Source organism: Biomphalaria glabrata, chromosome 4, assembly GCF_947242115.1.
Source record: "Biomphalaria glabrata chromosome 4, xgBioGlab47.1, whole genome shotgun sequence".
In the NCBI taxonomy this organism is placed as follows: domain Eukaryota; kingdom Metazoa; phylum Mollusca; class Gastropoda; family Planorbidae; genus Biomphalaria; species Biomphalaria glabrata.
The window spans coordinates 23,659,515-23,685,905 of NC_074714.1; the positions used below are offsets into that span (position 1 = coordinate 23,659,515).

At 36.8% G+C, this 26,391-nt stretch overlaps 1 protein-coding gene across 2 annotated transcripts in view; it reads right to left on the reverse strand.

The window, feature by feature from the left end:
- LOC106064262 (neuroglian-like) overlaps window positions 1-26,391 on the reverse strand; it is a 213,535-nt gene that overhangs the window by 143,533 nt on the left and 43,611 nt on the right. For both annotated transcript variants that reach the window (XR_008777578.1, XM_056026957.1), the window contains exon 2: window positions 8,232-9,221. Coding sequence is in view for 1 of the 2 variants with exons in the window: in XM_056026957.1 (XP_055882932.1) it covers window positions 8,232-8,301 (70 nt within the window). In the remaining variant the exon portion in view is untranslated. The remainder of the gene's footprint in view (window positions 1-8,231; window positions 9,222-26,391) is intronic.

Below are 26,391 nucleotides of genomic sequence, written 5' to 3' on the forward strand. Positions count from 1 at the left end.
CCATTGTTAGAAGTGTAGTTGAACACACTTAACGTAGGGCAGCACGAATAGAGAGAACATAATTATAAAAATATAGAGAACATAATTATAAAAATATAGAGAACATAATTATAAAAATAAACACATTTTGAAAAAAAAAATCATTTTGAGTGAAATAGCATACATTATTTTTGAATCAATCATATTTTTCTTTTGAATAGATCTAGAGTTCTAGACTAACATTAATAAATGTGTGTGTTTGTGTGATTGGAAATATTTTTATCTTTTTTTTTTTTGGTTAGCGCAACTTTCGGGCTTATAGAATGCTTTATGCGCTATGGTCCGACCACTTTTGTGGACCAGTTGGAGGGTGGGGGAGTAAAAGGGTATCTGGGAGAAGGTTTCCGTGCTGCCTTTAGGCAAGGGGCTGACTGAGTGTCAAAATCGGCCCGGGCATTTCCATTCAATCGGGCCCATATCACCTATCATATGATGGGCATCCAAATAAAGGCCTACCTGTCCTCAAAATCATTATGTTAAGTTTGAGTGTCGATAATTGTGAGCTCCGTATTTGAAAAAGGGCCATATGTTGTTTTTTAATTGCCCAAGGTGAAGCCCACTACTAGTAGCGCTGTCTACGGATGTAGGCTATTACGTTATTTCGGAAAATTTACTAGAACAAATTAGTATTACACTGTAGAGTGATTTCTTTTAAATACGATACTAAGATGTCCGCTTATTTTAATTAAGAGAATATTATAAAACCTTTAACAATTTAATACTTAGTGGCATCCATGCCGACCCTTTCGGTGGCCCAACCGGCCCATTTGGGTACCGGCCCACCGGGCATTTGCCCAAAAGCCCATATAGCCAGTCCGCCCCTGCTTTAGGCTAATTCTATTTGCTGAGTCTGAATTCGAACTCGAGATCTGGAGCTTTCATGATGGAGAGCCACTGAGCTATTCAATAACTTGTGTAAAAGTAGGTTTTAAGTCTATTGTTTGTTACAAATTTTTAGTGAACGAAAACGTTCTTATTGTCTATAACATGTTTATCTCTCATTTGGTTGGTACATTCCTAGATATACAAAAAGTAATCAGGACTACTTACTTAACTAATTGCTATTTTGTTTTTATAGATTCGTGTGCTTTCATCGACAATGGATAATTTTGCAAAAGATTACTTATTACTTTTTAAAAATGTATATAGATTTACTGTTTAGTTATAGAATATGTGGATAAGTGTCCGTCACGTTTGGCTATCTAAAGGGGGCTCGAATTGGAATTCTGACTCAAGATGAATTGTGTTTAGCCACTAAACGCAGCACGACCAGATAGCCTCCTCCTTCTGATGCACAAGAGATTGGACTAGAGCTCATCTTTGACAATTAGAGTAAACAGCGGTCCAATCTATTCACTTTTATTTGTTCAATGAGGAGACTATCTGGGCGTTAGTAAGAGAGACGCTTTGCAAGAGAAAAAAATTAATTTTATTCTATTTAACTTAGATATATTTTAACACATTTCATAATTCTATTTCTAAATCGATTACAATTATGTGTAAAAATTTAATCTAATTTTTGAGTTTGTAAACACTCTCTCTCTCGCTCTCACTTTCTTTCTCTCTCTGTTTGTCTCTCTTTCTCGCTCCATTTATATATATTTTTGTACATTTATAATTGATTTTAAATTATGCCAAAATAATTGTAATAAGCTAAAAAAAAATATCTCATCAGATCAAACCCAAAGATTATCGCGAAATTTTTGAAAGATTTTAACCCATAGCTATTTCCCAGTACACACGCTTAATCACAATCTTAGTCTAGCAATTCAATTCGTTAAGTCGCATCCCCCTGCAATGAGAGCGCGACATGGCCAAGTTACAAGGTAAAAGAGCCTTAAATTGGATTTGGTTTTAGATAACGTTTTCTTTTATCTTCTCTTTTAATGTGTGTGTGTGTGTGTGTTTTTGTGCATGTGTGTGTGTGTGTGTGTGTGTGTGTGCGTTTTTGTGCATGTGTGTGTGTGTGAACATGTGTATGTGTTTGTTTCTGACCAAATAAAAAAACAAAACACTAAAAAGAAGAGCTGGGGGAGACCAAAAAAAAATCCCCAACAGCGGACTGAGAATAGATCGAGCTAAAGATGATTAAATATTAAGGAATATTGGTTTGAGATTTACGAGATGTATACGTCCGCAGTGAAAGGGATATAAAGAGTACGCTACAAATATTGATGTTACACAATTGAATGCCGGTGTAATAGCGTAGATGCATTAATCCCCAATTGGGGACAACTGTATTCCGAACGTGGTCAGTTTGGCCAGGCTGAAAGGTGGAAGAGGTAATAGAAGCGCGACATGGCGAATTATTTTTTCTCTCTTCTCTTGTAAAGCGTATCTCTTACTAACGCCCAGATGGTAAGTACTATAAAAACTTCTGTCACAGTTAGGAAGGATAACAGCTTGCAGCAAACAGCCTTTGAACAGGACAGCTGGAGATGTCTTAGAGACCCAAAGGAAAGTTACCGAAGACACGATGGCAGTACTGTGAGGTTGTTGGTGACTGCTTTTGATTGTTAAAAATGAATATATGGTAGTTGATAATATGTTCATAAATTTAGATTGTTATAATTGTTAAAAAATTGAATGACCCCTAAAAAAAATCAAAAACAATCTATAATCTCATTTAATTTTATAAGTGAGTATTCATCAAAATGTATTCGACAGACTGAGCAGACGTGTTCTGTTTCAAAGGCTAATAACGAAGTAAATACGTCCAAACCCAAATCCCAGGTCTCTTATAAATTACAGAAGTTAGCTGAAAGGAAAAAAATAAATACATCTTACGCGTTTTATGTGTCATGTATGTTAATCAGTGACTTCAACTCTGCTAAGTCGTAGGATTGATTGATTCAGGCAGCCCATTTCATGCTCTAATGGCAATAGCGAAGGAAGTGCATTTGTAACCAAAAAATATGTCATAGTATATGAATAAGAAATGTGCCTTTATTTGTGTATCTGAGTATTTCTTGGATAAGACACAATGTATTTGTAAATTATGATTCAGTGTTTTGAGCTTTTAGTCTGTGTAACTGGTTTACGATAAATAAAATAATTAATTTTTATTTGTTTTTGTGTTTTTTCGTTACTCTTAATGATAGGAATTTTTCTGGGTTGAAATATCTTCTCCAATTGGATTCCTATTTCTGTAATTCTTCTAATTCTCTTTGTAAAAAATACATATTTTACATTGTTTTTATAGTTCTATTTCTTAAGCAATCATCCGCAAATAATCTTACTATAGTAATGCAGTTTGGTAGGTCATTTATGTAACTTAGAAACAGTAGTGAGCCTAAGACCTTTCCTCGAGGTAAACCTAAGTTTACTATTATCGGTGTTAAATTTGATGACACTGTCACTAAGAATTCCACTGGCGTAATGAACCAGTTGTACCGAAATATTTGTATTTGTGAAGGAAACTATGGTGGTGAAGGTTGCCATGTTAGATAGAAGGAAATCACAGAAGCGGGATTCAAACCTATTCCAAAGCACAGACAAGATGGTTGGTCAATCATGTAGCCACCTACAAATGAAATGTGTACGCTTCTTAAAGCTTCAAATTCAAAGAAAACTCGACACACATAACAATGTTTGTTAAAAAAAAAAAAAAAAACTACATTGAATTCCAGCATCTGTGTACAACGTGGGCAGTCCAAATGATGGTCCAATCGCTCCAAGCCTCCCTGGGACTGGTGGACAGTAAGGTTTTATCAACAAAGATAGTCTTTATGTCTTCACGGCTAGTCTTTATGTCTTCACGGCTATGTAGTATGATTTTATTACTTAACAACTTTTCCGAGTTCAATAGAGTGCTCAGAATGTCTAGAAATAATATTTTAGGACTTTTTAGAAATGTTTCGGAGTTAGTTTACTTCTATACTGATGTGTTTTCTGAATTTTTTGTTGATCAGATTTTCAGCTCTGTTGAAGAAATTGTAACTCTTTTAACTGAGAATTGTTTTTTTTTAACACATGTGACTGTGTATTTTTATAACTCCTTACTAAGGCTATTTAGGCAGAGTAACTGTGTTACATTTGGAGAAACAAAAATATGACTATCATTGTGATATTGTGACTAAACGTGATTGTGCTGAATTTGCCTTTTTTTTTTTTTTTTGTAAAATAGACAAATCCGCGCAAAATTATAATCGAACACTAGTATAAACGTTTGTGGGCCGGTGGAATTAAGAGAAATTATTGGCTAGAGAGTATGTATTTAAAATAATACTTATTATAGTTCCATGCTTAGAGTTCTCATAAAGCTTGGTGGGTTTAAGGACACAGCAACTCTTCGTTCATACACGTATGTAGTAATGTGTTTTTTAAATACATGTTTATGCCTGTTGAATATTGTGTCTGTACATAGTGATGTTACCAGAGATCGAGCTGGTCAAGTTTTGTGCCTTTCAGTGTTGGTAGGAGTCAAAGATAATTGTTATCAAGGTTCTGGTTAGACCTGCTTTGTTCCTTTACTAGTTGGTGGCTATAAGGGTTGGTAGTACATTGTTGGCAGTATGGCTAACACGCGGTGTTTAATTACAACAGTTAACTGCATTTCTGTTTCGAAAAAAGAAATTCAAAATATAAACAACAACAAAACCTCTATTTAAGGTCTACAGTGGTAAACACTTTGTACTATCGTCTTAATAGGACTGACTTTAATGACTGGTGTCATAAACTGCTAGTTTTGCTGATGTCTTTATCTCTAATAAAATGTTAAAAATAAAATAATAATTTCTGCAATTTTTTTAAATGATATAATTATGCATAAAAGTACTTACCTTAATAATATTATTTTCAAACTCTAATTTAAAAATGATAAACATAAGTCGTTCCACTCTATCATATCAATCTACGTTTATATATAGGCTAATGCAAACTGTGTATCTATAGACCAGTGTCCTCTAATAATACTTCTTGAGAATGAGGCTTTCTAATTATGACTTGAAGTGTCGACTCAAACCCTACTACTAGGCTACTCCTCTTTTTCGTTTTAAATTATCCACCATATTAACTAGAATAATCTTGTATGTCTTAAGAATTAGCTTGAAAAAGATTTGACCTTTCGCAAGGGCGTAGCTGGGGGGGGGGGTTTGCAGTAAAATCCCCCTCTTCTGTAAAACAAAAAAAAATAATTTAAAACGACAATCCCCAAATTCCAAGAACACAGCTAAGGAAGATTTAGATTTTAAAACCCCCTCCAAATTTTACGATAAACCCCCTCTTCAATATAAAAAAAGCAAATTACTAATTCAAAATTCTATGAGCGTAGCCAAATGGGTTTTGAGTTTAAACCTCCCTTCAAAGGGGTTCCAAACTAAAAAATACCTCTTTAATATAAAAAAAAGCAAATTATACACTCAAAATTCTATGAGTATAGCCAAAAGGGATTTTGAGTTTAAACCCCCTCCAGTGGGGTTTGAAAATAAAAATTACTCTAAAATCTACGAGCGTAGCCAAAGGGGTTTTAAGTTCAAATTCCACGCCAGCGTGGTTTGAAGCGAAAAAATACCTCTTCAATAAAAAAAGCAAATTACGCACAAAATTCTATGAGCGTAGCCAAGTCAAGGAGGGTTTTGAGTTTAAACCCCCCTCCTCCTGATTGCTTTTTTAAAGTTTAAAACCCCTTCAGATGGTTTTGAGTTTAAAATCCCCATACAGAGAGTTTTAAGGTTGAAAACCTTTCTCTTCAATATTATTTCTAAAGCAAACTACAGTCACCAAATCCTATGATCGTAGCTAAATGGGGTTTTGAATAAAAAAATAAACGCCAGAGATTTTTTAGCTTTAAACCCCAGAAACAGATGATTTTGACGATAAAACTTCCTTTTTCGATATAAAGTCTAAAGTTAACTACAGTCACCTTATTCCAAGAGCGTAGTCAAGAGAGGTTACACATTTCTACAAGTGGCTGGGCTCCATTAATAAATTGCAGTGAATAGTCATCTGCTGAAATTGAAAAACTCAAATGTGGCACAACAAAGATGGCTAAGACAGATTTTAGGAGTCTGTTATAGAGATCGGGTCTAAATCAAGGAAATCCTTTGCCGAACTGGCAGTCGACCCCTTAGTAAGGTTGTGAAAGAGCGTTGCAGGACATGTTCTCCGACAAAATGAATTTCGCATAATAAGAGTTGCGATGATATCTTAGTACAACTTGGCGCCACACATTCATGGAAGTCCTCAGAGCAGGTGGGAAGAGGCTTCAGACATTACCAGTGACAGAATTTTGTGGAAACAGTTTGCCGAACGCCGCGGGAGGGTCTAAGTCAGTAAGAATAGCACATTAGGTTTTTGAAATAAAACTTTTTAGTAGCAGGATAATGCACTGTAGATACCTCAGAATATGCATTTTCTTGGCTTTCAATACCGGAAATAATGCTGGCAAGGGCGGGGAGTCTACAATTTTTCCACTTACTCCAGGAAAAACATATACTAGGGCACAATAAACGTCTTCCGAAAGAATGAAGGGTTAGAATGTAATAGAGATTAATTATGTACGCACGCACACACACGTACATACATAGATACATGCACACATACATTCATACATACATATATATATACATACATACATACATACATACATACATACATACATAGATACATGCACACATACATTCATACATACATACATCCATAGATACATGCACACATACATACATACATACATACATACATACATACATACATACATACATACATACATACATACATACATACATACATACATACATACATACATACATACATAGATACATGCACACATACATACATACATACATACATACATACATACATACATACATACATACATACATACATACATACATACATACATCCATAGATACATGCACACATACATACATACATACATACATACATGCACACATACATACATACATACATGCACACATACATACATACATACATACATACATACACACATACATACATACATACATACATACATACATACATGCACACATACATACATACATACATACATACATACATACATACATACATACATACATACATACATACATACATACATACATAGAGACATTTTTTTTTCGCAGGGGGGGGGGTGAGAAAAAAAATCGCCCCCCCCAAAAAAAAATTCTGGGCGTACCCTTTGTATCATTATGCTAATGTCCCTGCATTTAGTTACGCCCTTTTCAAACACATATTATCAAACAACTTAGAATGGCTAAAACAAAATCTGTTGGATGGGAAGAGTGGATGGGTCACATTCAATCTGTGGTTGGGCAGTTTGTTGTTAGGAAAATGTTAAAAGGTTGGTCACAAGTGTGCAGATCCAGAAAACGTTTCGAAAAATCTCAAATACTCGGTTGTCGATTCTATGCAAAGAAGTCAGAGGAGTAGCTGGGGGAGAGGGACCCCAAATTATTATTTTTTAAATTAAATATTAAGCAAAATGCAGGGGCCCCAAAGAGGTCAAGTCCCCCCCCCCGGCATAGCCATAACGGCAAATTCCTAGATACGCCACTGAAAGAAGTGGGGATTAATGTGATTATAAACTCATTTTATACTACTACTTTGTGATATTGATTCAGTTTCTGAACAGTCAAAGAAATAAGTAAGCGTTCAAGTTTCAGTATGGCACTTCTTCTGCACACTATTACATTTTTGTTTTCAAGCTGAATGTGACTTTAAGGTGACGAAATGAAAAGTTGTGTCCCCTATAACATAAGACTAAACTCGTTGTCTATTTGTACTTTTATAGTACTAGTTTATCATTCAGAAAAAGAGCTCCCAATTCTTTGTATTGCTTTACCAGTGCAAAGGCGGCTAATACAAGACTATGATTTGGAAAAAAAGGTAAAAAAATAAAATTATAACACTATTAGGTTCTTTTTTTTTCCCAGAATGAAATACATCTAAATAGTACACAAATTGTGTGGGGTTTTCCTCAACAAAAGAAAGAATCTGGTTGGAGGGAGTGGGGGGGGGCTAAATATAATGACACCTCCCACGCCCAGCATCGGATCCACTAGACAGAGTATGAGACGTATTATTATTATTATTATTTACTATTAAGTAGTGATTTTACGTTGCGCTGCGTACGGTCCTACCCCTGGCCACTGGTTATTAAAGTATTAATGTCAATACGTTGAGCAGTCCTACACACCTATCCATATCCTTACACTAACACGGAATGTACCCACCTGTGACGGAGACGATGAGGGTCACTATGATCAAGATATACAAGCCGAGTTCCCGTGTCTGCAACTCCATTATGTCCTTGCCGCTCACATCTTGCTAAGGGCAATACTTCCTTGCTCACACGTGCGTTACTAGCTAGTGGTGTGTAGTCAAATAGAGTCAATGTTTTATCAAGTAGAGCAATGCGACACTTTCTTGACCCACCAGCAGCTGATTTAAAGATGTCCTACCTCAAAATCTATTTCCTTGGAAAATAAAACAATTGTGAGGGGGAGGGGAGATTGATATTTACTTGTGAGGCAATCACTTAGGGGGGGGGGGAGTACGTTGCCCCTACTCCGTGGGGCAAAATAATCTAATGATATGAAAGTTGATATTTATTGTAGTTAATAATGTTTGTGAGAAAGTCCCGTGAGTCTACGCGGAGAGCGTTGAGATCAAATCCTGTAGAACTCCCAGCGTGGCCTTCTTCCAGGAGAATTGTTTGTCAAAACTTGATCCACAGCGACGTCAGAATTATGTTGCTTTTTAATGAGACGAGATACACACTACACAAGGGAGGTCAATGGAGTTGAAGAAGCGTTGTCAACCAAATTTTCTCCCTTGCAGTTGAGACAACGTCGGGGGATATTTTTTGGGGGTGGGCTGTCCGATGCTGAAAGCAAACATGTGTTCCATTAGCGTGAAGTGTCCTGGAACAAGAAGGTCCAACACAGCCGGTCCTACCGAAGCCCCGAGAACATGGCATGCTACTGGTATTCAACAACAGTCACTGCGTGTTGGAAGACCAGCTCCCTAATGCATTGAACAATGACCTAATGTGTGCAGACGAATCAGATATTCCAGAGTACATAAAAACAGACTAACAAGCACTCAGATGCATTGAATAAGTTTTCTCTTGCAGATTACGTAGTCACTGAGTTCATTACTTTGTTGGCAGCTATTTGTAACCTCTCACTTGGAGATTCGAACATCTTGGCCGTAGTTGATATCTATGAGAAAGAAAAATAAGTCTGGATTACAATTATGCTTATATCCTACAATGTATTGTAAAATACGTATACATGTAATTATATAAACAGACAAACAGGACTCTATTCCGGGGCCAGAACAGAAGAGATGGGACCCTTCGCCCTTTTTTTTATCGTCTGGTATTTGAAGGTTTTTATAATGTGAGTGCGGGGGTACAATGAGCATTCAATTGGGGCCTTCGAGAAAAAGAACTTTTTTTTTTCTCTAGGTCTGAAACTGATTGTCTAAAGAATTATTAGCGGTGTCTATTGTCAAATAAACATTCTTGCTTGCCTTATGCTTAAAGGGTACAAATAAAAATGTAAAACCAGTAGGTGCCGGTACTCAGTGATGGATTACCTAACTTTTAACTACTAATAAATTAATAATTAAATTTAAAATACAAGAAAAGTAATAATTTCTTCCTCACATTGAAAATAAAATGAGCTGATACGCCCTACCGATGCGTACAGTCACAAAAAAGCACTGGGTAAAACTGACGAAAAGGTAAAGTGAAAAATTTTTGGTGAATGGTCGATCAATCGAAGATGATAAAAAAAAGTTAATAGCTGTCATTGTAATATAAAAGGTCCGAAAAGTGCCTGTGTGTCTGTGTGTCTGTGTGCCTGTGTGTCTGTGTGTCTGTGTGTCTGTGTGTGAGGGCTAAGCTAAAAAATCAGCATAGGCTATATTAAATACAGATTGAGAAGCGGAATGTCAAGAGATTTTACGCAAGACTCGCTTTTTTTTTGTGGTTGTTGGAGGGAGACAGGAGGAAGTGGTTAAGTAAAAGTGATACTAGGGTTCACGGACTTCAGGCATATATGTGTGCGTCGGGGGGAGGGGCGTTGTAAAGCGGATCTTTGTTTATCGTCAAAAGAGTCTGTTTGAGTAAAGGGGGGTTCCATAGAAAGATAGAAAGAGAGCTAGAAGGAAAGAGAGCGGGCTGTTTCATTGTCACAGATACAATAAGTTACGGGATAAAATGTATAGTAAGGATCTTTAAAATGTCGACCGGTTATTAAAAGCTAAAAAATTGGGGGTGGGGGTAGATCCGGCCATAATGAAAACAAAATGTAAAGCCTGGGGACAAATCAACGGGCCTTTTGGGTGTGTGGTATGCGCGCTGGATTGTCGTTAAGTCGAAGGCATGGTCTAGAGTTCATATCCTATCCGCTCCCTTCCCACGTCGTCCTGCAGAAGGTTTGGACTAGGAAGTAAATTCTCTTCAACTCTGAAGGAACTTCCGAAACAAGTAAAAAACCATTTAAAAAACATTGTGTACAAGAAACAAGCCAATCCTATTGTGTTAGTTGTCCATACCATTAGACGTAACTCAACATCCTGTATAGCACCAAGTGTGACAAAGCGATTTACGTAAAACTTTGTTTACCATTTCTTTTTCTTCTTGAGTTGTCTCGTCTGAATCTCATGACTTCTTGAGTTGTCTCGTCTGAATCTCATGACCTCTTGAGTTGTCTCGTCTGAATCTCATGACTTCTTGAGTTGTCTCGTCTGAATCTCATGACTTCTTGAGTTGTCTCGTCTGAATCTCATGACTTCTTGAGTTATCTCGTCTGAATCTCATGACTTCTTGAGTTGTCTCGTCTGAATCTCATGACTTCTTGAGTTGTCTCGTCTGAATTTCATGACTTCTTGAGTTATCTCGTCTGAATCTCATGACTTCTTGAGTTGTCTCGTCTGAATCTCATGACTTCTTGAGAGTTCTTTGACTCTACGTGTTTAACTAGATACTTTCCTTAAGGTGTAAACAGAGAACCTGTCACGTGAGCTCCACACTTCTGGTCCTTAAGGTGTAAACACAGAACCTGTCACGTGAGCTCAAGACTTCTGGTCCTTAAGGTGTAAACAAAGAACCTGTCACGTGAGCTCAAGACTTCTGGTCCTTAAGGTGTAAACAAAGAACCTGTCACGTGAGCTCAAGACTTCTGGTCCTTAAGGTGTAAACAAAGAACCTGTCACGTGAGCTCAAGACTTCTGGTCCTTAAGGTGTAAACAGAGAACCTGTCACGTGAGCTCAAGACTTCTGGTCCTTAAGGTGTAAACACAGAACCTGTCACGTGAGCTCAAGACTTCTGGTCCTTAAGGTGTAAACAAAGAACCTGTCACGTGAGCTCAAGACTTCTGGTCCTTAAGGTGTAAACAAAGAACCTGTCACGTGAGCTCAAGACTTCTGGTCCTTAAGGTGTAAACAGAGAACCTGTCACGTGAGCTCAAGACTTCTGGTCCTTAAGGTGTAAACAAAGAACCTGTCACGTGAGCTCAAGACTTCTGGTCCTTAAGGTGTAAACAAAGAACCTGTCACGTGAGCTCAAGACTTCTGGTCCTTAAGGTGTAAACAAAGAACCTGTCACGTGAGCTCAAGACTTCTGGTCCTTAAGGTGTAAACAAAGAACCTGTCACGTGAGCTCAAGACTTCTGGTCCTTAAGGTGTAAACAGAGAACCTGTCACGTGAGCTCAAGACTTCTGGTCCTCCTAAAAAGTTTAGAAGACATAGTGTCCAGTGTTACTTAGTTTTCTAATCCGTAACGTACTCAAGTATTGTTTTAACTTTTATTTTAATTGACAAATTAGGTGAATGACCTTGTCGCATTATCAGATTTTTTGTTGTAAATAGCGCTGAGACAAAACAAGATCTTGTTACGGAAGGAGGATCTTCACTTATTACAAGATTTTATGTGGAGTCAGATCACATCTCAACCTGTGAATTAGATTAAATCTCAACATGTGAGTTCGATTAAATCTCAATCTTTGAGTTAGATTATATCTCAATCTTTGAGTTAGATCACATCTCAACCTATGAGTTAGATTAAATCTCAACATGTGAGTTTGTTTAAATCTCAATCTTTGAGTTAGATTATATCTCAATCTGTGAGTTATATTAGATCTCAATCACAATATCTGTGAGTTCGATCAAATCTCATATGAGTTCGATCAAATCTCAACCTGTTTGATGTCCTAACCAAATATCCTTTAGAACTTTACTTAAGTAGAGTCAAATAGCTTAATTTATGTCTTGATCGACTCAATTTCTTCCTAAATACATCATTACTTTCCATCAAGCTATATTCCCATGATCACATTTATTAAAATAAATAACAAACGAAACAATGAACTCTGTAGATCCCCATTCCACCCCAGACCTGTAGTGAACCCATCACAACCGTTACTATTAGCTTCAGAGTTATATCCTTCAACTCTTGACAAACATCTTGTCAGGATGTTCTCTCTTCATGTTCATGCTACTTTATTTAGCTCTCAGCTCTCAGCTCTTTGTCCGAACGTTTCTTTTCTTATTGTGTGTTCCTCTTCTTTGAACGTCCTCTTCTTGTCCTCTTTGTTTTGCTTGACTGAGTGATTTGTATCTGAACTTCCTCTTCTTGTCCTCTTTGTTTTGCTTGACTGAGTGATTTGTATCTGAACTTCCTCTTCTTGTCCTCTTTGTTTTGCTTGACTGAGTGATTTGTATCTGAACGTGTTGAGCATTTGGAAGCAAGTCGAGGAGGAGGAGGAGGAGGAGGAGGAGAAAGAATGGAGCAGTGAAAAAATAAATAAAATTGTGATGTGAAGGTTGAGTTTAGCATGAGGGGACAGAGAGAGAGAAGATAGAGGCAGACGGAACGTTTGTATGTGTGAGAGAGAGAAAGAATTAAAAAGACAGAAACACTACGAAAAAACAGTGAATAAAAATGTGAAAAGAAAATAGAGAGAAAAAGAGTGAAAGAGAGAGTACAAGTGAATGACAGAGAGTGTGTGAGAGTGAGAGAATAAATAATAAATAGAGGGACAAAGAGAGAGAGAGATAGTACAAGAGAAAAAGAGAGAAACACAGGGAGTAAAAGAAAGAGATACAGTAAATAGGGAGTGAAAGATAGTGAAATAGAAAGAGATAGCGAGAGAGAGAGAAAGAGAGAGTATACAAAGAAAATAGAGAGGAAGAAATCAGAGTACACGAGTCAGATGTGTACTTTGTATGAAAGAGTTTCTACAAAAAGTATGTATGTGATATAGAGAGAGAGAGAGAAAGAGAGAGAAAGTCCATAAAAGAGAGACAGAAAGACTGAAAGTGTACCAGAGACATGAAGCTTGTGTGTGTACAAAAAAAGGGAATGAAAGTGTGTGTGTGTATATATGTGTTTGAGATAGAGAGAGAGAGAGAAAGTGAGAAGGCGACACTGCTAGGAAGACATGAAGATAAAATAAAGAGGCCATCCTAGACGTGTTGATGAGTCTTGAAAATGAGAGAGAGAGTGAGAGAGAAGGAAGGGAAGGGTTGTGAGAGTGTGTGTGTGGGTGGGTTGAGGGGACATTTAAATGGGCTGGGGAGGTGATGAATGGGGAAGGGGGGGAGATCTGTAAAGGAATTGGGAATCGATGTCCCACGGTAAACAAACCGGTCGTGCAGGACAAGATATCCGCATCTACAGATGGTCGATACATTCTGGCCCCGGACACTGCCTAGATTTCTCTTTCTGTGCGTGCGTGCGTCGTGCTGTTGATGTGTGTGGGTGTGGTACAGGGGGCCCACGTGTGAAAGGGATGGGCAGTTTAATTCACGTTTACTAAAGGTTTTAAATATGGTATTGGAACAGAACATTTGGAGTGAAAATAATCAATAATATAGAGATATGTGGCAGTAATAGATCTATATTTGTATCCCCTAATCAGCTAGAGCACTGCAAGCGTGAACTGATATTATTAAAGGAATCTATTTCCAACGTGTAAGGAAGCACAACATAAAGTGGAAATAAGAGCAAGACTGGAGCACAAATGGATTTTTCTCTTATCATTTCGTTTAGTTCTAGAGATTCTTTTAGGACATTGTACTCTTTAGTGTTTATCTTTATTATTATTTTATAAAGTCATCTTTTAAACCTTAAGAAAAATGTAAATGATCATGATTATATGTAGTTTTGTGGTGCTAATCTAGATTCTGTAGCAAGCATTATATTAGTAAAATGGCTTCACTAAAAATGGTTGTGTGCAGTTGAATACTAACTACAATGTAAACATAACTCCCCTGACATTATTAACTTCCTCCCCCCCCCCGAACTTATTTGAATATTTAAAATACAGGAGAAAACATTGAAAGCGGGTGTGACCAGGAGGATCAAACTAGTTATGACAAAGACATAATGACACGTTTAACTCTAACAGACCTTCCTCCTACTACAGCAACCATGAACTTATGGGCGAGGATAATACTCGCGTTATTACGACATTTAAGTTTGACATCAATTGACAATCTACTGACACGAACTACTGGTTTAGTATGAGTCCGTTAAATGATATTTTTTACTTTTCCCTCATTTGGAATAATTATGGGAGAAAAACACATACCAAAAAAGAAATCAACTCAAAGATTAATTCTTTTAACAATGTTTTTGCAAAGGAGTTTTGAGTTTGTCACCCGATGCAAAAAAAAATTAAAAAATCTAAATTTAAAATGTTACTCATTTTCAGTTTCGACCAGCCGTCGGCTTGAGTTTTCACCTGACCTCTAGGTCAAGGTTTTCCGAATTCTTTCATAACCGAACTCTTACCATTTCCGGAGAATTGAACCGAACCCTACGCTAGTTGTTTTTTTTTTTTTTACGTAGGATTGTTTCCGATTTATTTAAATTAAAAATAACAATAGTGAAAGCATATAAGCCGCCTGTACTTAGATATCGGCCTGTACTTAGATTGTGTTGCAATAGTTACCTATACACCTATACACCTATACACCTATACAAGCCTCACCGAACACAGTTTGGGAAACGTTGCTCGAGATGGACGAGGAGGGATTACTGTGTTCAAGAGCTTGCAGACTTGACCTCCGTGACCTCAGAGACCATCCAACAGATTCGTGACGTAGTAGGTCAGCGACCAAATGTTTCTGATCTTAACCAGATCCTGGCTGCGTGTTAAAAGTGTTAGAATTAGTGCTTGGGCGAAGTGTTGTAAACTGTAACATAACCAACGTGTAGTTTGTATTCTGTTGTATCCTCATAACTATGAACAGACATATTATTAAATAGACCAACTACCACAATATGTTTTGACTAAATATACACACTATTTTTTGTGTGCTCATTAGCATTTCTTTTGGTAAGAGAGTTCAGTTGTCGTCTGTAACGAATATATCTAAGGTGTCGTTGAATGTAAGGTAGGTTGATGGGTTTAAACCTAGGGAGAAAAGAGACTTAAAAACCAATCAACAATTACGAGTTTATTTTGTTTCAAATCTCCAGGTCAGATATCCACATTGTCACTAGCTTGTTGAAGGACAGACTATCCAAAGATGCCAGGTAAATGATATAACCTGATCCTTCATCTTTCCTCCCGCAAGCAATTGACCCTTTTCACACATCAGCCTTAACCAGCACCACATTCAACCCCTCCTCACTCTCGTGCTATAGATTGAATCAGGCCAGAGACTATTGGGGCAATAGTACGAGGGCTGGACAAAAGATATCTTTAACCGCAGACATAACCGTCTTTATTTAGACTGGTCACGTAGGAAGGGAGAATATTGACCAGACCATATTGACCACTGCCCTGATACTTGGCGTTCAACAAAAAAAAAGAGCGGGTTTTATTAAATGTCAATCACATCTTGTTGGACAAATACAAACAAAGGTTTATGGCTGGTTTGTTTTCTTCATATAGATATATTGCATTATACTGATATAGCATGTAGGTAACATATAACACATATTTTTTAAGAACCCTAAATTACTAAATTAAATTAAAAAGACCCCCCCCCCCTTTCCGATTGCGGTGTCTAAGCACCGGTTCTGTTGCACTGGCGGGGATGGAAGAAATCCCCAACAAACATGTCAATATACAGACTATCCACACACCGTTTCCCAAGGAACTGTATACACCTGCACGGCTTATGTAGCACAGAGAGGGAATATGGCGTTCCCCCTGTTTGCTTGGCCTCAGGCCTCGTTTCTAATTTGAGTGTCCTGGGATACTATCCATAAGTAATAGGGATGTAATTATTTACATCTGCTTGGATCTTTCCCAGACAGAAGTTTGTTAAGACAGGCAGATGGAGACAAGCTTCCATAGGCCTAGAGATCCTAGAATCTTAGATTCAACTCTTAAGACCATTACAAAGAAAAATAAGAATGACGAACACTTAATCACTTCATTTCCATTTTTCATACAAATGTGTATTAATCAAATGTGCGGGATTAATAGTTGGAGAATTTTAGGGTCTTGAATTTATATATGGCGTACCCCTGCGTGACGTTCTCAACAAAGTACACATATATACATGCCCATGGAAAGCCTGACACTTATAAAGATCTGAGAAGTATTTTATAATTGGGTTTCGTAAACAACAAATATCAATGTAACAGTATCGCTGTATGTTTAAACTGGTTGTTTATCTGCTTATCCTATTTGAAAAACACTGCCTCAAGGCTTGAAGGACTAAATAGAAAAGGCTTAAAATGTTTGATCAAGGTACATCTTTGAATTCTATTGCGTTGCTGATGTAACAATATTTAAAGATTTGTAAACATATTAAAGAAACATCCTTTGTGTCACGATTTTAACATTTGACCATCAGACAGAAGACACAAGACACGGATCAGAAAAACAGACAAAAGACAGACACTCTAATGTTTCCTTGGCAAATTGAACCATTTCTTGGGTACATTTCATATGAAAAGTTTAAATGGAGCTGAAGTATATTGTTGGTGCTTATTATGTTTCAATTATGCTAAATTGTAAGACTATTTCATCATTAATACATATTATTATTGTTATCATTATTATCATTATTATAGAAAAAAACTATTCATTCTCAGGCACTGTCGAGATGTTTATATAGAGGGAATCAAAATTCATAGAAATCCCTTTCACTGTGTGATGTTGCAAAGTGTGCAGCAGTAAGTGTTGAATCTTTTGAGGAATGTCTAGAACTTTGTAGGAGTTGTCACTTCCAGGATAGGAAGGTTCACACACATACACGCACACACACACAAACAATATCGAAGCACTATTTACCATTCGACAGTTGCTCTGAGTCGAACACTGCATGGGAGATGACCGCTTGCTAAAGGAGGACGGCGTAATAGAGGTGCCCCCCCCTCGTGTGCGCCATTTAGCCCTTTTTGGCATCGAGGAAAGCAGCTTTTTCAGCCGTTGGCCTCTGAAAGGGACAGTTGGAAAGCTACCACAAAGGCTGAGAGATACACATTTGAGACCCCCCCCCCAAAAAAAAACCTCTATTAGAAGACGAATAGAGGGTTTTGTGTGCGTAGTCACTGCACTCATCCCTCGGAATCGAAGACATTACCAATATACCATTACAAGAAAAACCTATCTGCTAGGTTGTGTATGATTCTAGATCTAGTTCAATTGAAAGTAAGAAAACGTCATCTTATTGCCTTGAGATGGAATCGCCCAATATTTTTTTGTTTAAACAATTGACTATAAACTTCAATAAAATCTGGCCAAGGACGTGTGAGATCCATGATAGCAAGGTTCTCTTCTTTTTAGAAGAATGGCGGTAGTCATTTTAATTTCACCACAAGTGCTGACTAGAAATGATTTTAAAAAGTAATATTTCTTATTAGATTTCAAACCTAAGTGGCTCTTGTGAGTGACTAGAGAGTTATTTCTATATGTTATTACATATTGCTGACATCATATTCACATTGTTTTCTTATTACCAAAAACATTGAGGAGGATGATACTTGTGAATGACGTCAATGATTGTACTTAGACAGTACTTCGCCTTCATCTATAACTAATTGGAGGAGGGGGGGGGGAAGACAGTACATTAAAAAATCTAAATCTGACACTATATTAAACTATTTTGTGAGTTGATGCTGGGCAAGTGCTAACTTGGAAGACCTTATATTCAAAATTTAACTTTCCTTTTTGGTCTTAAAAAATAAAGTTTGGCTACTTTTGGTAACATTTTCTTTTACACTTTGAGCTTTAACTAAAAAATTCACCTTTAAAAGTAAAGTTCTACTTCTAGATCGATATTGATTTCTGTAGTGAATAGCTGCTGGGGATAAGTCTCTGGCTATTGAGATCCCTTGAATTAGATTTTCATTACGGTTCGTTTATAATTGAATAGTGATGGAACGTAATGTAGTTTCAGAAATTGTGTCTGGGGAAGGAGGTCAGGGGAGAGAATGCTTTAGAACTTGGATCAGCCAAAGGGGATCATTGATCAGAGGTAACACAAAAAAAAAGAGTCTAACTTATAAGAGGAATAATGTATGCCTCCTTTATACTGTGTGTGTTGCGGGTAGAGGTCCTAAAAGTAAACATAATATAACAGCAGACCTTTTGAAGTTGTGAATTTGTTGGGAAATTTGATATCTTTAACGTAGTGATGTGATAACTCTATGGTGCTTGCGAATGTAAATATGAATATATCGGTATAGTCGAAGTTTAGTTGTTGTGTGTATTCATGTCTTGCATATATTTATATATTATTTATCTTTTTTTATGGTTTGTAGAGCAAAACTAGTGATTGCACAAAAATAAATATATAAATTATAGACTAATGCATGACTCCATTTAAGTCAAAATATTATTAGTTAATGACTTCGGTAAATTTATCATACTATCCTTTAGAAATTGTTAGACTCATGAAATTATAGATATCAAATCAAATAAAACAGCTTTATCAAGAATCAAACAATAAAACTTGTGTCTTTTATACTGAACATAAGAATTTTCTAACCGACGGTCATTAAGTTATTGATAAGTTTTAGAAGAAAGACTTGTCTAGGATTTTTTAACCTCACCAAGCTAGTAATGTAACCAAATCTTACAGTGAAGAGTGCGCAACAGAAAATTAGATTAGACCCATTTTTTAAATACTATAGTAAAAACAAGGCTAGATTAAAAAGACAACTTTTTTGAGTTACAGTAATGCTTGGTAGAGCAGAGGTATCTATGTCAGTGATTGGACGTTTGCGTGGCTAGAGGTCGTTACCTGTGTTGTGATCCTAAGAAGTCGATGTAGCAGAACTGTGCATCCATGATTAGTCTGTAGTGAATAACTCACAGAGAGGTCCATATTTACGGCTACAAGTCACATCACTGCAACGGAATGTTTTGATATTGAGAATTATGCCCCTTTATGGTATTGTTTCCCTTTTCCTGCTCTCCCAAATGGTGATAAACTCAACTCAACGCCACGGCTACTGTCACAAGTAACTGTAAGCATTTCTTATAGAAACAAAGGAAGACATGATGGGAGACTAGATCCAACAAAATGTTCATTCAGAGTGTCAACTAGAACATAGACTGGAGACTCAAGTTTAGTGTCAACTAGAACATAGACTGGAGACTCAAGTTTAGTGTCAACTAGAACATAGACTGGAGACTCAAGTTTAGTGTCAACTAGAACATAGACTGGAGACTCAAGTTTAGTGTCAACTAGAACATAGACTGGAGACTCAAGTTTAGTGTCAACTAGAACATAGACTGGAGACTCAAGTTCAGTGTCAACTAGAACATAGACTGGAGACTCAAGTTCAGTGTCAACTAGAACATAGACTGGAGACTCAAGTTCAGTGTCAACTAGAACATAGACTGGAGACTCAAGTTCAGTGTCAACTAGAACATAGACTGGAGACTCAAGTTTAGTGTCAACTAGAACATAGACTGGAGACTCAAGTTTAGTGTCAACTAGAACATAGACTGGAGACTCAAGTTCAGTGTCAACTAGAACATAGACTGGAGACTCAAGTTTAGTGTCAACTAGAACATAGACTGGAGACTCAAGTTTAGTGTCAACTAGAACATAGACTGGAGACTCAAGTTTACTGTAGTACAAACATTATCTAGTTCGCAGTCCAATGTGCTTCTTCATAACATAAAAAATAAAAAACTTAAAACGGCAAAATCAAGCCGTGACAATCACGTTCCTAACTAAGATTATTTGTAATACCCAGAATAGTTCACAGCTATTATTCAGCTATGTTACTGAAGAATAGTGTGTAGCTTCATTAGCCAAAAGTGTTTCTCAAACGAAAATAATGAACATAACTTTTTGAGAAAATAGTGAACAACACTTGTCAAAATAGATCAGTCAAACACATTTGGAGACTTTTAGCTTCCATCTTGCAATTGAACTTTATCCGTTATTCACTTAGACTTTGAAATTATTTGAGGAGGAATTTTTATTTGATATTTCTTTTAACTTAAAGCCAGAAAACATGTAGTTTTATTAACCACATATTAGATATCGGTTCATATGATCCTACTCACTAAATGTTTGTTTAGAAAGAATTTAGAAAGAAGTCTTACTAAGCTGTATAGTAAAGGCGATGACTGTTCACATGGGTTGGGGGGTGGGGCAGTGCCTTGTTGGCTGGCACCCAATGGGCTGGGGTAGGGGGACGTCTGCCGCTGAATGAGCCCCACTTTAATTGAACGTAAGAAACGAGTGTATCTTATGTTCCAATTGAGTCATTGCCCCCTGTCTCGCCTTTTATGAATGTTTTTTTAAAGACTTGGCAGTGCAAGAGTGGACTGTGATAACAAGAAGGAATGATACACATACTATGGAATGCTATCTGTTGGCTAGATTCAATGGGAGCCTATTATGACACCGAAATCAGCCCTTTTACATAGTGCATAGATAGAGAATTTTGTTTTTACAAACTAGGCTAAATACTACTATATAGTGTGTAGCCAAACAAATTAACACGATTTATTTTCAAATGAAAGATTGCTTATTTTCTTGTTTGTTTGTTATTGTTCCATTTGTTCTTTTAAACCCTAAAAATGTTCTCAATTTGAAAATAATGTTTTAAAACTAATTAGACTACATTCTTTGCTTTCCTCTTTTCTAACAAATTTAAATTAATTTTAATAACACCCTTTATTGTGGTATTTTTCTTCAAATTTGTGGACAGAATTTTTTTTTTCATTGTTCAATATTTTTGTATTATTATTTTCAAGGTCGGGAGAATGACAAACATACGAGTGGATAGAACTTTTTCAAAGTTGTTCACAAGAACATTGGGTTTGAAAGACATCAACAGAGGAGCTGACCGAATAGATCTGATGGACAGTAATAGCCGGAAGCGGCGATTATAATGATGTAAACACACTCGGCGTTTTCCTCAGCTTGTCACGTGACCTGAGAGCTCATTATTGGATTAAAGGTGAAACAAGTGAAATGATGCTCAATTTGTTGAAAGAGGCATTCAGTGGGGGAGGTGATTGAGGCGTATACACATAGGAGCATCGTGGAAGAGATTTTTAGAACCTTTGTCAGAGTATTAGATGCCCTGGAACGAGGATTATTAGGACAACTATGACGCACTCTTTGTCTGCTTGTTTGGTTTTGTTATCTTCAGGGACATGGCTGGGGTAATACAAGTTGTATAGGGTATATTTCTGGTAGGATGTTTGGATGATAGTATTTAAAAAGATAAGAAGACAATTTTTTTATTGGTACAATCAAATCGCATGACTAGTTAAAAAGGGGGCTTGAATTTAAATCCCAATGCAGGCAAATAGTTTTAAATTTGTTTGTTTAGTTGGTTTGTATATATAGAAGCATGTAGTGACAGAGCTGAGGTAAATTAAGTTTTATTTCTTTTAGGATGTTTGGCTGACTGTCATTAACACTGATAGCCCTCCCACGGCTAGAGGTGGTACATTATAGGGACACATAGGAACCTCTCGTGGCTCGGCCTCCGGCCTTCATGGCGTTTGCTTAAGAAGTGGTAGTCTCACAAAAATTGATGTGATTACATGATCATCTAGTTGATGTGGAGCCTCCGGACAAAGGGGTCGGTGAAGGGCCAAGCTGTCATTCCTTCACGATGGCCAAAGGATCTTTAAAGGGCGTAATCTTGACCCTTCATGGACACTTTGACAAGGAGCTACATATAAAGAGCCATGGGTTCAGTGTTTCCACTTTTGCTAACCATTGCTATACAATTCTTTTTTTTTTAATTTGACCTTGCAATCTCTAGGGCAGATGATGTAAAGGTCACCTATTTCTATAGCCGACGGTTAACAAATGTGTTATGTGGCTAGCACAATGACCAACTGCCTTTACTTTTCTTCATTTAATGTCAGGTGCCCATTAGAGTTGGGTAAAAAAGTTGGGTAAAAAAAAGTTCCCCTTTCAGACCTTGCGATCTTTGGGGCAGATGATGTTTCGGTCATCTGTTTCTTTGGCCAACGGTTAAAGAGCAGGGTTTCATGTGGCCAACCGCCTTTACTTTCCCTAACTTAAGTCAACCGCCTTTACTTTCCCTAACTTAAGTCAGGTACCCTTTAGAGCTGTGTCGACTCAGAGGCGCTCTAACTTAAGTCATGTACCCTTTAGAGCTGTGTCGACTCAGAGGCGCCCTAACTTAAGTCATGTACCCTTTAGAGCTGTGTCGACTCAGAGGCACCCTAAAAATCCCAAATTTCAAAATCCCAGTCTTCCCTGAGATTCGAATCCAGGACCCCAGGTTCGGAAGTGTTTGACCACTCCCCCACCTCTCCCCAATTTGAATTGGGTGGTCTCATAGAAATCCATTGGCTCAATAGACCAGTCTTCACTGAAATTCAAACCCGAGACATACCGCTAGGAAGCCAAGCGGCCACCGTATCTGAGAAATCCTGCTATGCAATAACTAGACTAAACTAATTCATTAAAAAGCTCGTCAATCCATCTCTAGAAATACACTCTTTGTTAACGAAGCGACATGATTAAATCTTCACTAAGTGGACTGCCTCTTGTTCTCTCTTTATCTCTATCTAGTACTTAAGTCCTAGTAGTGCTCTTGGATGACCTATACACTGGTACCTCTTAAACGCACACGTACATCACACACGCACACACACACTATTCTTTTCTTTCGTCTCTCTTTCTCTTTTCTGGAGATTTGAATCAATAGCAAGAATTACTAGGTCCAATAATCCAAGTCATTGATCAAAGGAGGGGAGGGGGGCTTATGGAAACGATAATTTCCCCCCTTTTTGTGTGTCAGTCCCAGACACAGGGCCGAACTGGACTGTCAGTATGGATGACCAATGACCTACAGGTTGAAGGTGTCTGCTGGCAAAATTTCAATTCTTTTTCTATTTATTGATCAACTTGAAAACATATTTTTAAGGGAAATGTATATATTTAGATTATATTCAATAGTATGTTCAATAGTATGTTCAATAGTTTGTTCAATAGATGTTCAATGGTATGTTCAATAGTATGTTCAATAGTATATTCAATAGTATGTTCAATAGTATATTCAATAGTATGTTCAATAGTATGTTCAATAGTATGTTAAATAGTATGTTCAATAGTATATTCAATAGTATATTCAATAGTATGTTCAAAAGTATGTTCAATAGTATGTTCAATAGTATGTTCAATAGTATGTTCAATAGTATGTTCAATAGTATGTTCAATGGTATGTTCAATAGTATGTTCAATAGTATGTTCAATAGTATGTTCAATAGTATGTTCAATAGTATATTCAATAGTATGTTCAATAGTATATTCAATAGTATATTCAATGGTATATTCAATAGTATGTTCAATAGTATGTTCAATAGTATGTTCAATAGTATATTCAATAGTATGTTCAATAGTATGTTCAATAGTATGTTCAATAGTATGTTCAATAGTATGTTCAATAGTATGTTCAATAGTATGTCTTTGAATTCTAGGATTAAAAAAGATCGAAAATTATTAAACTCAGACCCAGTTGTGACCTAGACATTTCGAAATAGGACAGGCAGACAAAGTCAATGTCATGCCATGGGTTGATTTACATATTAACTAGAGATGAGTTTATAAGAAGATAAAGAGAGAGAAGAATATAGAGAAAAAAATGGCAAGATTAGCAAAATGAAAAAAGAGAGACATAAAGAGAAAAAGAAAAAGAGAGAAAATGAGAGAGAGAGAATGAAAGAGGGAGAGGGGAAAGAGACTAGACTAAGAGGAAAGGTGAGACAGAGAAAGAAAGAGAAAAGTTGGAGAGAAAGATGAGATGACAAAGAGATAACAAGTTGGAGATAAGAACAGATAGAGAGTGTGTAAAGAGAAAGAGAAACATAATATATTTATATTTATTAGACTGGTATACAAATATAAGTTTGACAATTGCAGTCCCCAAATAAGACAGGTTTTAAAAAGAGACAAAAAGAGACCAAAAAGAAAAAAAAAACAGCGAAAAAAAAAAAGAGATAACGTGGTGCAATCTTAAAAGCAAAGAAATTAAAATAGAGTTAAAACTTTTACAATGAGAAAACAAAATGAGATAAAGTGAGAGCAAAGTGGAAAAACGAGATACAGAAAAAGAGGAAAAGAGAGAGAGAGAGAGAGAGGCAGAGAGAGAGAAAGAAGACCCTTTAAAGTAATTTAGATTTAAAAAAAAATACTTCAGAAAAAAAAATACAACGTAAATATGAAGTGATACTAAGAAAGAGAACGAGAGAGAGAGAGAGAGGCAGAGAGAGAGGAAGGAAAGGAGGGAGATATGATCATAGGGAGGGAGGTTAGGAGGGGAGAATGAGAGAGAACCAAAAGAAATCACGGAAGAAAAAGAAAACAGAAAAAAAAAACAGCTAAAGAGAATGTTCACGATGTGTTCAAAAAAAAAAATGGACGCTTGGAAATGGTCAAAGTCTGACAAAAGTCAACAAACTGGGCCCTTGATCGCTTTACAGCACGGCTAGTCAAGATGTCCAGCAGAGGTCAGGAAATCAAGCTCACGAGCTTACTGGATTGCTGTTGACAAGAGTCCGGTTTGGTCAGTGGACGATTAGCATACGATGAAAGGTTTGCAGGACACTGGACGCCTAGATAAAGGAAACTGACCTCTTAAAGAAAGACTTCCCGGTCCCCGAGCAATTTTTTACTTCCATTCTGATTGTAACTGTTTCCAATAGAACCGCAGGCTGGAGGAAAGACAGAACCGCTTTCAGTATTTTGTTGTTTTTTTTTTTTTTGTTTTCCAAAGATAAATCGGGTGTCCTACAAATACTTAACAATGAAGTGAGCAAACCTCTTCTGTAAAATATCATCTTCAGAACTTCGATGGTTTTGGTTTTTGAAGGGTTTTTTTGGCACATCGGCACACTTTAGGCCATGTCGTGCCCGTAATGCCTCAGAACTTGGAAAGTTTGCGTTTATCCGAAGTCAAAGTTGTGGTTTATATATTTCTCTCTGTATGTTCACGAAACTATGATCAAGAGAATGTTATATACGCACTGTAATTTTTTAAAAAGTGTGTAAGTTTGTGAATAACTGTCAATTTTCAATTCTTATGTCCTTTTAGTAGGTACACTATTATTGTCAGCTTATGTACACTAAACGAAATATTAACCAGCCATGTGTGTACGTATACTCCTGTATTACAAATAATGATCGATTTACAACTAATTACAGTGTCGCGTAAAGATTTTAATTAAAATTGCGAAGTCGGAAAGTTTTGTAATAAAAATTCCAAATTTATCAGCGCTGTGTGTGTGTGTGTTTGTATCTACATCTATAATTTTATTTTCATAGTAGTAATGATGATAATTGTGGTCAGACAGAATTTCCATCTATTTGGAACAATAAAATAATCGCATCTTATCATCTTATCGTATATTAAAAAGACATTAATGATAATGAAAATGTCTTCAATTCCGAAGACTAAGGATGAGAGTAATGATTCTTGTGACTATGCAGACCCAGTTGCGTCCTGCATATATTCCCGAACCTCGTGCAGACAAAGCGGTAGTCCGCTAGAGGTCTATTTACGTTTTCTTTTGCGCCTGTCTTCAATAATGGATTTTCTTTGACTCTCAAATGTTTGTCAAGCAGCCTTTGTAAGAGCTCTCCAACTGTCTATTTCAGTGGCCATCTGCGGCCAGCTACTTTCCTCCATGCCTGACCTATAGCGTTTACGGGGGCACCTCTGTTACGCCGTCCTCCTTTCAGCTCACCAATCGAACTGCAGTATATAAATAAGAATACACATAAAGAAATGTATCTAAATGTGAGTCTTTATCACCTCCAACCTGTGAAAGGGGACTTTTTTTTGCTGGCCTAGAGTTTCAAGGGACTTTTTTTCAGGGATGTTTATGGCTGCTAAATCGCAGATATTAAAGGAAAAGCTAAGTAAACCATAAAATATGAACTGCCACAATATTTCATTAAG